Raw genomic sequence first — 15914 nt, forward strand, 5'->3', positions numbered from 1 at the left:
AACACGCAAGGACCTAGCTCAATATTACAGTCCCCACTTTTCAGATCAGGGATCTGAGACATGCAGGTTAAAGGGCTAGTGTACAGCCAGTCACGGGCAGAGCTAGGCACAGAGCCTCGGTCTAACTGGTTAGTGCTGGGGGAGATAACGGTACAAAGCGAATGTTGCTGTGGCTGAGTTCGTTTGGGTGTCGTGGGGTGGCTGTTGCCGTTAGCAGAGCATGTCATGTGCTCTGTGTCCTTACTGCAGCCTTATAGCTAGCATTCCAATGACCCCATGCACAGCGCTGACTGCTTGAGTGCACGCCATTGCTCGTTCTTGCTCCGCTTAAGTAACTGACTTTCTCTGTTAGAATCATCAGAGTTCCCAGTGGGAGATTTCCATGTCTCCGTGTGACGCCCACCCATAATGTCACTGCTGGGCTGAATGCAGCACTGGGCCTTGTTCTGCGTTTGCTATCCGGGCAGCTGGCAATAACAGGCTGTAACACCGCTTAGGGGATTCTGGTGCTGTCCCAAACCATGAGAACTAGCAAAAATGGAGTCACCAAGAACATAATCCCTTAATTCTAAATGTGTGTTGGTTTTAGACAGCACTTTATAGGGACTGTGCTCCCCCTGCAGCTTTCCCTCTCTGAGCCTTGCTCCACTGCCCATCTGCCTCTTTAAGATGCTGCTCTTGAAATGAGGCTGCAGCATTGGGTCGTGCCTTGTCAGATTGAACTTGGGGGAGGAACCTCAGTACAGTTCCCCGTTTACACATGCACCCCCTACCCTCCTGAATTAGCTGCTCTTCGTTATAACCATACTTGACAGCAGCTGCACAATGCTACAATATGGACTGTGTTTTTAAAAGGGGTGGGTGTTTTTCCTGTTGACAGGGGAAAAGCCAGGCAAAGGTTTCACACTGTCCATAAGGCAGAGGCCAGGGGAACTGGGATGACAAGAGCGGGGTCTGAAAGGTGATCACCAGCTTTGCAGAGAGCCTGATTGCCCAGGAAGGTCTCCCTCTGAGTGCTACCATGCCCTTGATCTATACCCTCTTCTGTGAGGAAGGGACCTGAAATGGCAACAGCCTGCACTGGGGGTCAGAAGGGGAGGATGCACATTGAAGACCCTGCAGGGTCACTGTCAGGAAATGAGACATTGGCAGAGATATGACCCAAGCATTTGTAACTGTCCATGTAGTGATGTGCCTGTCCCAGGTGATGCCATAATTCAGGGGTATGGCCTCCTTTTCTGGGTGATAGTGTAATCCAGGGCATATTATCCTGCCGGCAGCCAGGCAATGTGAGTGTAACAGGCAGACTCCTGCTGCAGGCAGAGCACTCTGAATTGTGGGTTTGTTGTGGTCTGCAGAGTGTGGCAGGTAAATTAAGCACATTCTTATAAGCACGTAAAATGCTCTTCTGCATCTCACTATAGCCTCACATGCACCATTAAAATCCATCTGATACAGCACTGCCTACAATCAGCATTGCAAACTCGAACCCCTTGCTGCAGGGCTTTATGAGAAATGCATTTTACTAATCAACTATAACAGTGCAGAATAGGGATAACACAGCCACAACAAGAACAAGCAAATGATAAGACAATGAGCAAGGCACAAAAAATGGTCCAATACAGGTATGTTGAAGAACATCATCAAGTGGACGATGAGAGAGAATGAGAGGCGCTATGGGCAGTAAGAACATATTTACCTGCTTCTCATCAGGGATCTCACACAAGCTTCTAGTATTGCCACCCTCTGCTGAGCAGGAGCAATTTCCAGTGGAGGAGAAATCAGCACAGAGGAGTTGGGGGATTCATTTAGCATAACTGGTTTATTTATAAATGGCATTGGGCAAACCACCTTCAGAAATCTTAACCCCAGCACCAATGCCAGGAAGCAACTCTGCGCCAAAAATATACTCTAGGTCGGGGTGGGCAAACTACAGCTAGCCCATGAGCTTCTTCTGGGGAGCGGGGTCTGGGGCTTGCCCCACTCTGGTGCTCCAGCCAGGGCACAGAGTTGAGGACCTTTCCATGCGGCTCCCGGAAGCCATGGCATAGCCCCACTCTGACTCCTACGCATTCCAATGGCCCTCTCCAGTGCTCCAATGGGAGCTGCAGGGGCGGTGCCTGGGGATGGGGCAGCATGCAGAGCCGCTTGGCTGCTCTTCCATGTAGGAGCCAGAGAAGGACATGCCACGGCTTCCAGAAGCCACTTGAGGTAAGCGCCGCTCGGAGCCTGCACCCCTGAGCCTGCACACCTCAACCCCCTGCCCCAGCCCTGAGCCTCCCCCCACCCTCCAAACCCCTCAATCCCAGTCTGGAGCACCCTCCTGCACCCCAAACCTCTCATCCCCAGCCCCACCCCAGAGCCCACACCCCTAGCCAGAGCCTGTCCCCCTTCCTGCACCCCAACCCCCTGCTACAGCCCAGAGCCCCCAGACACACACCCTGAACTCATTTCTGACTGCACCCCTAACCAGAGCCCTCACCTCCTTCTGCACCCCAAACCCAATTTTGTGAGCATTCATAGCCCACCATACAATTTCTATTCCCAGGTGAGGCTCCAGCTCCATTGCGCTAAATGCAGTTCAAAGACAGAGTGAGAGGCAGGCCCTGCTCCAAAGAGTTTACATTCTCTCTAGACAAGATGGACAATGTGGGGAAGGGGAAAGGGGAAGTGGCATGCAGAAGATCACGCAGCAGAGGGGTGTCAAAGATCCCCAGATCCCCTGAGTCTCACTACGGTACCTTAACTCTGGAAAACATGCACGCCCATCCCGCTAACTCCACCCTCCAAAGGAGTGTTACTACATTTGGGTTACATACTCAATTTCCCACCAACTACTCCAGAGGCATCTGTTCCTTAGCATCTCACTTGTATGGTGTAATGTCATCACAAGTAACAATGGCAGAGTACGGAGTCTGCTGGGGCAGCAGGCAGACCTGAGGGTAACAATTTCCTGCACCAAACCCTTGGGCATCCTTTCAGCCTCCACAAAAAGTGCAAGAGAGAATAACTTTGTAAAAAGGGGCAAATCACCCACTGCCAGAGAAACATTCTGAAAATAAGACAAGCCTCCTATTTAGCAGTATCAGTATTGGCAGTAAGGCTGCAGCCAATGGGCCTTAGGTGGAAAAATTGGACCCACCCCAGATAAGATAGTTTAAAAGATCACTGTAGGTCTGAAGGTGACAACAGCAGGTTAAAGTCCCATTGCAATCAAGGGGGTGTCAGCTGAGTCTATGAAGCGGGGTTGCATCTACCCAGAGAAACACTGCAAAAAGAATAATTTGTAACACCCCATCCAATGTTCCCAACCCCATGTGCTGCACGCCCCGTTGCTAAAAAGGACAAGTTCCCTGGCCCACCCAATGGAAGGGTTTGCTACAGGGTGACAGGCCCTTTAAGGAGAATGGATCCAGCCCCTGCTGGGAAATGTGTCATATGCCTCTCCGGGTGGAGAAAATGAGCAATGTTGCATGACAGGCAGGTCCTGTGACTCAATCAGGCCTCTGGGGTGTAAATAAGAGAAAGGAAGTCCCAGGAGTTGCTGGGGGTGATTCAAAGGAGCAGGTCAGCTGCCTAAGATGCTCTGCTCATAGAATCCCCCTGTAGCTCCCAGGGGGCCGGAGGTACAGCCTGCTGCAGGGAGCAGGAGCTAGCTAGGAAAGCTGGAGCATGGAGGATAAGTCTGCTAGAGGATAAGTCTCAGCAGGCCCCGGCATAAGAACCCTGCACTAAGGGCATGAGCCAGTTCGGAAGGCTGGGTGGGAGTTCTTGTTTCCTGGTGAACTTTGTTAATAAACCCATATCCCAACCAGTGCTGCTGCTTGACCCATGATCGCAGCCTAAGGCATGAAGGCAGCAGCTAGCCCAAAGCCAGGCCAGGTTCTTGGATCAAACCAATAGGCTGCAGCTGGGGACTCTGTCGAAGCCTCCATTTCAAACAGGCCTCAAGCCTTTGTTTACTCTACACATTATTTAAACCTTTATTGAAGTAGGGCCATATATGAGAGATGCTTAATCACTGACTGTGATCTGAATGGGACGGTTTCTGTTCCACGCCTGCTTAGCATTCTGAGAGACCTGCTGCTACGGAAACCCACTGCACGAAACCCATTGCACACGACCCCCATGTGACTGAGAGATGTTTATGAACCATGTCTTTCTTGTCACTAAACCTCATGTGCTAATTTATATTGATGAACCCTGGAACTCCCCATCTCTGAATCTGCTGGTACTGTAGGATGGAAGCACCTATTCCTTCTGCTGCGGAAAGCTCCAGCAGTTCTTCGGAGTCAGTGTCTTGACTATCTGCAAAGCCACATCAGTTGTATTTCTTGGGAAGAAGCCTTTCTTTTTTCAAGACGGCTAATAATGTGGCCCCCTTGCACCAGCTGAGAGGAACTGCAGCCTACAACCCATGCCATCCTACCTGAATCAACGCTATTGGTAAGTGCCCGGGATGGGAGTCTGTTTGCCTCAGCCTGGACCAATCCACACAAGCTGTCCATTTCCTGGACACTACAGTGCTAATAAGCGATGGTCACATAAACACTACCCTATACCGGAAACCTACTGACTGCTATACTTATCTACATGCCTCTAGCTTCCATCCAGGACACACCACATATTCCATTGTCTACAGCCAAGCTCTAAGATACAACCACATTTGCTCCAATCCCTCAGGCAGAGACAAACACCTACGGGATCTCTATCAAGCATTCTTAAAACTACAATACCCACCTGCTGAAGTGAAAAAACAGATTGACAGAGCCAGAAGAGTACCCAGAAGTCACCTACTACAGGACAGGCCCAACAAAGAAAATAACAGAACGCCACTAGCCATTACCTTCAGCCCCCACCTAAAACCTCTCCAGCGCATCATCAAAGATCTACAACCTATCCTGAAAGACGATCCCTCACTCTCACAGATCTTGGGAGAAGGACCAGTGCTCACTTACAGACAGCCCCTCAACCTGAAGCAAATACTCACCAGCAACTACACACCACACAACAAAAACACTAACCCAAGAACCTATCCTTGCAACAAAGCCTGATGCCATACTCTGTCCACATATCTATTCAAGTGACACCATCATAGGACCTAATCACATCAGCCACGCCATCAGGGGCTCGTTCACCTGCAGATCTACCAATGATCTATGCCATCATGTGCCAGCACATGTACATCGGCCATGTACATTGGCCAAACCGGACAGTCTCTACGCAAAAGAATAAATGGACACAAATCTGACATCAGGAATCCTAACATTCAAAAACTGGTAGGAGAACACTTCAACCTTTCTGGTCACTCAGTAACAGACTTAAAGGTGGCAATTTTGCAACAGAAAAGCTTCAAAAACAGACTCCAACGAGAAACTGCTGAACTGGAATTAATTTGCAAACTAGACACCATTAACTTGGGCTTGAATAGAGCCTGGGAGTGGCTGGGTCATTACACATTTTGAATCTATTTCCCACGTTAAGTATCCTCACACCTTCTTGTCAACTGTCTGAACTGGGCCATCTTGATTATCTCTACAAAAGTTTTTTTTGTCCTGCTGATAATAGCTCATCTTAATTAAGATGGTATGGCAACTTCCACTTTTTCATGTTCTCTGTATGTATATTATCTTTTTACTATATGTTCCATTCTATGCATCCGGTGAAGTGGGCTGTAGCCCACAAAAGCTTATGATCCAATAAATGTGTTAGTCTCTAAGGTGCCACAAGTGCTCCTGTTCTTTTTGTGGATACGGACTAACACGGCGGCTGCTCTGAAACCTGTGTGGGTATTGACTCTGAGTGGACCGGACCACGGGAGAGAGGAAGACGCCACCAAGTCTCATCACTCGCTTTAGCTGAGTAGAAACATGATTACTTCATTCCACTTGTTGGGTTTTTTGGGTGTGGGAAGGGTAAGATTTTAAAATAAGATCCTTTTGTTTCCCAAGAATACAACAATAGAAAGGCCCCGTCAGTCACATAGTAACCCTGTGTTTGTGATGGAAAATTTGCCTCACTTCCCACCATTAGATGGCAGTGTGGTAAAGGCTGGGTGACAGACCCCTTTGGGGCACAGTGTGAGACATCCCCTATGTGACCAATTCCTGGCTGTTCCATAAGCTGTGTCATGCTGTTTTTATTGCTCTGGTAACAAACACACCCTTCCCCACCTGGGATTGTTGATTGAGTTCTGTGTTCGCTACCCCTCGGCCTGGCATCCCCAGGGGAGCGGTGAATGGGTGAAATAGAAGCCAAGCTTCATCATTTCCACCCCTAGTGGTCCTCTCTTATCAGTTTAACAGCCAGTCCCTCAAAAGAGCAGAGCTATATTTCCTCCTGGACCTGTCTGTCAGAGCCATGTGATTGATCTGTCACTCTCTGAAGCTAGCTGCCTCTTTGTCACTTGGTCCATGCCCAGGTAGGTGTCTGTCTTTGCTTCTCTTGGTTAAAACAGGTGTTCACAGAAAGTCTCCACTCTGATGTTGATTTCCATAGCCATGAGTTAAAAACGTGTTTTGCCTCTCGTAGCCTTTCAAAGGGTAGGAGACCTAAGCTCATACTGTCAAATGGTCTACGAGAATCATCCCAGAGACTCAGGAAAACAATCTTCACGTTCGCTAATGAAAACCAACACGTTCTCTCTCTGTCCCGTTCCCATGTCACCAACCCCTACTGCCCCCACAGCTGGTACCCTCTTTGGCAATCTCAATACTGGGGGCCACAGACTCACCATTCTAGATGGTCCCTCCCCGTTAGGGCTGAATCATGTTGGCAGAGCAGGGAGGAGAAATGTGGACAGCTGCTGCTCACCCTGCTGCCTCTACTCCAGACAGGCTCAGGCTCCAGAGCTGTCACCGGCAATTGATTCCCCTAAGAATGTTAAACATACGTTTACAGAAACGTTAAGAAAACATTTCTCAGTTCTCTGTCTCACCAATCCCCATTGGCCATACAGGCTGTTAGCCCGCTGGGGCTGGGGCTGCCTATTTGGTTACTTATATTTAATGCACCTACCACAGTGGGCCCAGCTCCTTCACTGGGAGTTCTTCAGCCCTAGTGCAATAGAACTATACAGAGATGATCCATTTCACTGTTCCAGAAGGGACTGCAGCAGAAATTTGCAGAGTTGCTCCAAAATGGGACATGGGCTGCTGCACAATTGGGGATGTATCTGCTCTAGATTCTGATCTAGAATTACAGATGGTATTTCTGGCCTATGGTGGGATCTAAAATTGTCCTGACAGGTAGACTGTTATTCTGTAATAACTGTTGGCTAAATTAAACTAACAGATCTTTTTCCTACTTGGAAAGTTCTTGAACTGATGAATGAGAACTTGGCAGTTTTGAGCAGGTCAGAAAAGCTTTTTTATGGAAATTTCAGGTGAAAATGCATGAGTCTTTGCCAATTCTGACCTCTAAAGGGAGTTTGAAAGATGGGTACTGAGGGTACAATGTGTGTGCATGCGTAGACATTTTAAGGGGTTGAATCTCCAAATTTGTGTCTTATGGCGGGGGAGAGGAGAAATCTTTTAGAATACCTGTAGCTGCTTAGATTTCCTTTGATGGCTTTGGGAAAAGGGCGTGGTGCATTTTTTCCACAGGTTTGGGGATGCAATTAAACACACAATAGAATTCCATGCCATTTTGAAACTCAGAATACATGGTTCTCATTCCAGGCCTCTTTTGTGATGTCTGCAAAGTTGTATAATTCATAAATCTCTAAGGTACAGACCTGGGACTTTTGTTGTTGTTTTTTTTTTTTTTTTTGGTTGGTTGGTTGGTTGTCTTTTTTACTATGGAAATATGCAATGTACGTGAGGACTGGTGTCCAGATTGCTGAGTCTTTAATGTAATTAGTAAGGGTTCTACAGTCAATGACGTACAAGTTGCTATTTTATGGCATTTCTTTATGGCTGTTTTGCTTTGATTTTTTTTTTTAATTTATTTTATTTTGCAGCTTTCCTTGGGAGAGGACTCTCCCCTCCTCCCCCCACCCCACAGAGGCGAGAGTGGAGGTATTTTTGTACCCTCTGTAATTTAAGAACCCCCGGGCTGTAGCTGGAGGGGAATGATGGAAGAGAGTAGCCCCAATGTATTAGACAGTCCACAGAACCAAAACTATCCATTACATGAATGAAGGGGAAGGTCGAGTACTGTGCATTGCAGTACTCTTGTTTCAGTCATGGATACACACAGGGTGATAGACCAAACACACTGATATAACCCCCCCCGCCCCCAGCATGCAGCTCTTCGGGATTTGTAAAAGGAGCTGTGGTAGGCTCCTTATCCTCTCTGCAGGTCAGCCACTAGAGGATATCTTCTCTCGCTCATTCATACCCCCACAAAGCCAGTACATCGCAGGCTCTCAACACCTCTGAGACCGCAAGGAATCAGTGCTCCCTTGCCAGCTGACTGAGCATACCAGATGGCATGCCCTGGCATTTCCTGCCATCTCTAGATGAGATGGCTGCATCCTATAACACAGCTGACTAGTGCAAAGACCTGTGGTGCACCCTACCCTGATGGCAGTGCCATCCCTAGCAGCCACACAAACCAGCATGCTTGTAAATTCCCTGGGCACGCTCTGCCTGCGGCCTAGACATTCTCTGAAGGATCAGTTCTAGGTTTCCTAACGGGGCTAGCAAAGGAAAGGAAAGGAAACAAATCAACAAACAGCTGGAGGAGGAAACAGCATTCAGTAATCAGCACTTCTGGGCCCCAGGAGTGGGCTTGCTGCAGACGGAGAGAGAGCTGCAATCGCACATACCATATAGGGCACGAAACGCATGGGTGTGTGTTCCTTTGGGTGGGAGGGAGGTGTAGTACACTGGTGTACCTACATGTAGACTTGTGTCTGGATGCATCTACGTACATACATGCCTTTCACCGTGTAAGCGGCGTGTGCCTCCGTGTGTTCCTGTTTGTGCATGTAGGTGGCCATGGGTATGTGTGCATGGGCATAGCAGGTGTGCCCACTGGGGCACGTCTGCCTCTCTGTGTGCCCGGATACGCCTGGCAGCTCTCACTTGAAATGTCCTGGTGCTCCCTAGTTGCAACTCCCAGCAAATATCCCACAGCAGAGACACTAACACGGATGTCTCCCTCCCAGGCCAGCCCATGAAGGAACGGATACAAACATACTGAAAACAAATCAGTGGGTCCCTTCTGCTCCTTCCCTCCCCTCCTCCTATGACCTCTTTTCTATTCAGCCCATCGCCCCCACCCTGCCCCTCCCCTCTGACCCCCTCTCCCTTCTGCCCATCGCCCCCACCCTGCCCTGCCCCTCTCCTAGGACCCCCTCCCCTCCCTTCTGGCCATCGCCCCCACCCTGCCCTGCCCCTCCCCTGCCCTAGGACCCCCTCCCCTCCCTTCTGCCCATTGCCCCTGCCCTGCCCTGCCCTAGGACCTGCCCCTCCCTTCTGCCCATCGCCCCCACCCTGCCCCTCTCCTCTCCCTTCTGCCCACTGCCCCTGCCCTGCCCCTCCCCTGCCCTAGGACCCCCTCTCCTCCCTTCTGGCCATCGCCCCCACCCTGCCCTGCCCCCTCCTGCCCTAGGACCCCCTCCCCTCCCTTCTGCCCATCGCCCCTGCCCTGCCCTGCCCTAGGACCCCCTCCCCTCCCTTCTGCCCATTGCCCCCACCCTGCCCTGCCCCTCCCCTGCCCTAGGACCCCCTCCCCCCTTCTGGCCATCGCCCCCCGCCCTCCCCTCCGGCGCACACGCCGCCCCCCTGCTCGCAGAGCGCGGTGCAGTGGGAGTGCGCGGGGCTCGCTGGCAGGAGCAGAGGAAGGAAAAGGACGCGGGGCCCGATCCTCCCCTGCGCGCGGGGCCAGCGTCTCCTGTGCGCGGCGAGCCGGCGGCTGCACAGCTCAGCGCGGGGCTCTGCGCCTGAACCCGCAGCCAGCGCGGACCCGCCCGGGCCAGGGGAGAGGGGACCCTGCCCCCGGCTCGCCTCCAGCCCCGGCCTTTTCCCGACGCCCCCCGGCACGGAGCGCTGGAAATGAAGAGAGTTTGCACTTTGTCCCTCTGGCTCTGGATCGGGATCGTCTCGGAGGCAGGTGAGGCGCCAGGGCAGCCCGGCGGCGCGGGCGGGGCCCCGCTGGGACCCGGGGGCTGCGGGGCCGGAGGCTGCCCTCGGCTCCGGGCTGGGCAGGGCAGAGGAGGGGGTGCCGGAGCCGGGACTCCCCCTGCCCAGCGCGCCCAGGCGCGGGACTTTGTCCTTGGGGCGCTGCTGCCGGCTCGGGGAGCCCAGCTCCGTTCGTAAATGGGCATGAGCCCTGTCCCCCGGCGTCTGCTATCCCCCCATCACTCTCCCCCCCGGCGTCTGCTATCCCCCCCCGTTCCCCATCACCCCCTCCCGGCGTCTGCTACCCCCCATCACCCCTCCCCGGCGTCTGCAACTCCCCCCCGCTCCCCATCATCCTTCCCCGGCGTCTGCTACCCCCCGCTCCCCATCACCCCTCCCCGGCGTCTTCTACCCCCCCCCCCCCGCTCCCCATCACTCCCCCCGGCGTCTGCTACCCCCCCATCACCCCTCCCCGGCGTCTGCAACCCCCCCCCCTGATCCCCAACCCCCCCCCCGGCGTCTGCTACTCCCCCGCTCCTCATCACCTCCCCCGGCGATCTGCCCCCCCCCCCCCACACACACACCTTTTGCTTTTAGCTGGTCCACCTTTGATAGATGATACAAACCCAGTCAAAGAGGGACTGAGACTGTCCCTCGGCCTGCCCGCAGGGGGCGCTCCAATGTGAAGGCGCTGTAGCCAGCCATGGGTCAGCTGCGTGGGGTGTCTCCCCCCAGCCCGGAGCACTAGTAGCTGGAGGCACAAGCTTGCACTGGCCCCCAGGCTGATGGACTGGGTGGGACCAGCTAGGCCTTTCCCATGGCTGACCCCCGCCATGCCTGCGCTGGCCCCCTCTGGTGGGATGCGGGTCTCTCACTTCACTGGTCTTTTAAAATGTTTTGCCCCATTCTCCCCCCCCCCCCCCCCCCGTGGCGAGCACTATGGGTCAGGGGCTAATCTGTACCTGTGTCCGTGATCGGCATGGGAACATGGTATGCTGTATCACGGGGGACAGCCCCTGTCCCATTTGCAAAGGAGTCTTCTGTCCACCTCCAGCTCTGGGGCCGGGGAATTGGGAGGGAGGAGCACTTTGATGGCTTGTTTATTTACTTTTCCTAACGTCATTCATTAATTAGTTAATGTCTGCGCTGTGCTCTGCAGAGGAAAAGTGCTCTGTAAGCGCATTATGAGACCCCTTCTGGTGCGGCCTCCCCAGGGGGCCAGAGCTTGCCTCCCACAGACTCAGCACGAATTCGCTAGGCCCCCAGGGCAGTGGGCTGTGAATCACTTCTCTCTCAACAGCACTCTGGGGGGGCAACGGGGTGGTTTGGGCAGAGAGTTAGAATCATAGAATATCAGGGTTGGAAGAGATCTCAGGACGTCATCTAGTCCAACCCCCTGCTCAAAGCAGGACTGAATCCCCAACTAAATCATCCCAGCCAGGGCTTTGTCAAGCCTGACCTTAAAAACCTCTAAGGAAGGAGATTCCATCACCTCCCTAGGTAACCCATTCCGGTGCCTTACCACCCTCCTAGTGAAAAAGTTTTTCCTAATATCCAACCTAAACCTCCCCCACTGGAGCTTGAGACCATTACTCCTTGTTCTGTCATCAGCTACCACTGAGAACAGTCTAGATCCATCCTCTTTGGAACCCCCTTTCAGAGGTAGTTGAAAGCAGCTATCAAATCCCTCCTCATTCTTCTCTTCTGCAGACTAAATAATCCCAGTTCCCTCAGCCTCTCCTCATAAATCATGTGCTCCAGCCTCCGATCCCATGGCCAGAATATGAGGTCAGGTTGATACACAACCTACACAGAGACCCAGGGCTGCACAGCCCCCTCAAGAAGCAGAGCCCCTCACAGTCCCTTGGGTTGCTTGTCCCCGAGGATGCTCCTGGGCAGTGTGACTGGTCCTATGGGTGCATCTAGGAACGAAGCCCACTGAGCTCATATAGCCAGAATGGAGTAGGTGCTGGAGTGATGGAGGTGGGCTCTGTGGGTGCATCCAGCAGCGAAATGCTCTGGGCCAGCGTAGCCATATCGGAGCGCTGGGAGAAGCCCACTCGATTGTTGTGGGGTATCTAGAAACAAAACATGCCAGGCCTCTGCTGCCAGGATGGAGTGATGCTGGGCCAGCTGTTCAGGGACTGAGCAGGTATCAGGAGGCCAGACAGAGCAGGCTCTGGGCCGGTGGTGTCAGGATGGAGTGAGCACTGGGGTAGGGCAGCTGGGATGGAGCGGGCTCTGGACTCGCACTGCCGCATGGAGCAGGTGCTGGGCCAGTGCTTTTACTGCACAAATTGCAACAGCTCAAATGTGCAGGGTAACATCAGAGCGAGACCACAAGGCACGTAACAGTGCAGGAAGCTTCGAAGGAGAGAGGATCAATTTCTGGATCATAATGAACCTTTTTTATAACCTCAGCTTCAGGACTCCTCATTGCCGCGTTAGTGCTAAGGCCAGGCTTGCGCTCTGAAATGAGGGGCAGGAAAGAAGTCGAGACGGGAATGTGCCGCACCAATGCAGGGAGCACCCTGCGCTGGGATGTGCTGCCAGGAAAGGTTGTACTGGGCCTCATGTGGCTGGGTTAGAGCACATTGGGGTGAACACGCTGGCCTGTTGCTGCTGGAACGGAGCTTCCCAGCTGCCATATGTCCAGCCAAGCTCTTTCGGTGGCATTTTGTAAAGCTTCTTACAGCTGTTCCCTAAATTCTTTCCTCTTGTCCTAGTGCTGAAGGCTTTGGTAAGATGAGTGTCTGGCCCAATGAAGACTGATGTGATGTGTGGGTTTAATTAACTGTTTGTACAGCATTTTGGACCTAACAGGTGCTATATAAGGGCTAAATATTAGCGCTAAGAAGCAGGGAAACCTGCATATGAAACATGGGACTCTACCAAGGAACATATGGCTTATTTTTCAGTTCTACCTATGACCAAGGGTATCCTGGAGTAGAGCACAACAATGTGAAGTATCCACAAACTCCTCACCACATTAGCCCCTATTAGACAAATATAATTATCTTCCTAATTGTGGGCAAGTGCAGAGGCTTATCCTCCGAGAAACTGGAGTGTACAGCTCACTTTGGATGTATGCAAGAGCTATTCTGTTCTATCCTGGTTGATATCCCACACTCACGACCAATTATCTGATTGACTGATATGATTTGGTAAATGCAGTAGGTATCTGGGGTGGGGGTATATGACTATCCGAGTTCATGGATTAGGATTTCTAGACCCTCCTTTCTCACTGCAACATTCTCTTGGATCAGAAGCCAGGTTGGGTGTTTTAGGGTGGTAAATCCAACACTGACAGATCTAAACTGCCACAGAAGAGAGCATCAGGGTCAGTGCAGCATATTTCCCTTTGGCAATGGATATTGCATGGCTGGAATTGCATAGGACTGTCACCCCACCAGTGTAATAAGCTCCGTGGGAGTGCAATGTTTGAAAGCTTAACCATCCTATTGACTGCTGCGGGGAAGGTCTACCTGACCAGCCACGTGAGTCGTAGGACGGGAGTTCCTGGACAGGACAGTCTGGCCAGCTCATTGAATTTTGGGGATTATCTTCATAGATAGATAGATGTAAGCATCCCACCATCCCACTGATGGCCAGGATACATGTGCAGGAACAGAGTTATTCACTTTGACCAAAGTCCCTGACCCAGATTCCAAGAGCATTCAGTCATCCCTCTGTTTGCATGCAATGGCAATACAGATCCAGCCTTGGCATGAGTGTGGTGGAGAGATGGTTGTACCACTACCATCTTGTGGGTGAAGCAGCTAAATCCAGACTTATTTATTGTTAGTAATAATACCAGCCAATTCTATAACGTCCTTCATGCAAAGATCCAAGAACGTGCAACCTAAGGTGAAATCTTTAGACATGGATTTATTAACTCTACTTTAATTAACTATGTGGTGAGTGCCAGCAGTGTGCTCAAGATAAAGGAAGGCGTTCCAAGCATAAGGGAGGCAGGGAGGAAGGCTACAAAGGGAGCACTGAGGAGACCAGGCTAGGTGGAGCAGGAAAGTATGAGAGCACTAATAGAGGACATAGGGGGTAGAGCTGTGCCTTGAGCCTTGAAAATTATACAGAGATCACATCACCTCTCATGGCCGTGCACCCCCTGTGGAGGGGAAGGGGGCAGCCTTTATACAGTACACTCCAACACTAGATAGTTCATTTCAAAAGGGAAGAGCATGTCTGATGAGCAAATGGCATTGCCTAGTTGGGATGTGGCCAGAATACCAGAGCAAACACCCCCCACCCCTGGAAAAACCACCATGAGATTTTTAACACATGTGGACCTTGATTTGTGCATCTCCTCTGAAGGCCACACCACCTGCAGTAGGGTGCCCCCTACCAGTGTGGGACAATACCAGCTCATAGGGAAGAGCTACCTAGGGGGTTGCCAGAACTGCTTAGGTTTTTCTTAGAGGTCTCCTATCCGCGTGCTGACCAAGCTCGGCTCCGCTTAGGGCATGAGATCACAGCGCAGGGGGTTAGAATATCTCCCTGTTAGCTTTACATTTTCCACTTCTGCCCTCCATGGCATGGGAAGACACCAGTGTCCCTGGTTAACAGAAGTGACAGGGGAGAAAGCTTGTGGTTTTACAGCTCCCTGCAGGAATTTCTTGCAGAAGAAAAGGGAGAATTGCCTTCCATGGGAACCACAACAAGACGTGACCTCCTCATGAAACTGACTGTTACACTGCACCTAAGAGCCCAGTGCAGAAGGAACTTTACAAAGAGGATGGCGCGGGCTGCGGACGGGCATCAAGAAGGGGAAGCTTCCAAATCGGTGTTTTACGACAGTGGTTCTCAACAGGGGTCTGGGGCCCCCTGGGGGTCCGTGAGCAGGTTTCAGGGGATCTGCCAAGCAAGGCTGGTTTTACCTGCCATCCCTCTTTCAGTTGTTTAAGAGTTTGGGGTCTTTTCTATGACCGGAGACAGCACCCATTGCTGGGGGACTCTACAGTCTCAGCCTCGTGACAGGAACCCTACGGCACGTCCCCACTACTGGAGGAATCCTACATTAAATCCAGTAGGGATTTTTAAGGGAAACCCAATAAGAACCCGTGGCTGAGGGAATCCTACGGTAACAGCCCAGTGATGAGGGGGGACCCTACAGAGGGAGCCAGCTGATGGGGTACTCCTACAGCATGAGAAACCTGACCGTAACAACCCAACCATAAGGGAGTAGCATGGTTTGAGTTCATTTACTGGGGTGACCCTACATGGAGTGTCCCCTATGATCACCAATGGGAGTCTGTGGGCGGGGAGAACCTGACAGCCCGAGCCAGTCGATGTGAGGTTGCACTTACATCTCGATGATACCGAAGAGGAGATTTCCGCACCTTATTTCATTTAGTCTCCGACTTTTTTGGGTGAGATTTTCCAAATCTGCCTAGGAGACCTAGCTGCCCAACGCCCAGCTCCTAGGCCCCTTTCGAAAATCTCCGCCTATGTCACCAGAGGGGTGGGAGGATCCAGTCCGAAGACTGGTTGTGGTGGGAGCAGCACACAGGCCATGCAGAAGGTACTGACTGCAGCAGTTCCTTCAGACAAACACCCAGGGACGGTAGCATTTGTCATAGTGTTCAGCGGAAGACAACTGTACACGTGGTGTTTGCAGGCTTCACGGCACTGTCTGCTCTTTGGGACGAGAGCCTAAGTTTTCCCTGGGCTCTTATCAGGAATCATAATATCTCCTTTATGAGCAAAGAAATACAGCTGCAGCTGCACTGGCATCTAGCGACTGGTTAAATTAATCCCAAGGTTTTATTGCCTCTGGCTATCCCAGACCTTTGTTGCTTATTTCAAGTTGTTAATGTGAAGGGTTAGATT

The 15914-nt window shown here is 51.8% G+C and overlaps 1 protein-coding gene and 1 long non-coding RNA gene across 2 annotated transcripts in view; one reads left to right on the forward strand and one right to left on the reverse strand.

Annotated features, from left to right (window-relative positions):
• The window catches only part of LOC125640900 (uncharacterized), a 28223-nt gene extending 17100 nt beyond the window's left edge, over positions 1-11123 (reverse strand). Inside the window, exons 1-2 of the long non-coding RNA XR_007357931.2 lie at positions 11030-11123; positions 6734-6873 (exon numbers count right to left, since the gene is read on the reverse strand). This is a non-coding gene — a long non-coding RNA (uncharacterized LOC125640900). The remainder of the gene's footprint in view (positions 1-6733; positions 6874-11029) is intronic.
• The window catches only part of FLT4 (fms related receptor tyrosine kinase 4), a 102681-nt gene continuing 96538 nt past the window's right edge, over positions 9772-15914 (forward strand). Inside the window, exon 1 of the mRNA XM_048860009.2 lies at positions 9772-10059. Coding sequence (XP_048715966.1) covers positions 10002-10059 — 58 coding nt within the window. The 5' untranslated portion in view covers positions 9772-10001. The remainder of the gene's footprint in view (positions 10060-15914) is intronic.

The sequence above is a fragment of the Caretta caretta genome, chromosome 8, assembly GCF_965140235.1.
Source record: "Caretta caretta isolate rCarCar2 chromosome 8, rCarCar1.hap1, whole genome shotgun sequence".
Lineage (NCBI taxonomy): Eukaryota > Metazoa > Chordata > Testudines > Cheloniidae > Caretta > Caretta caretta.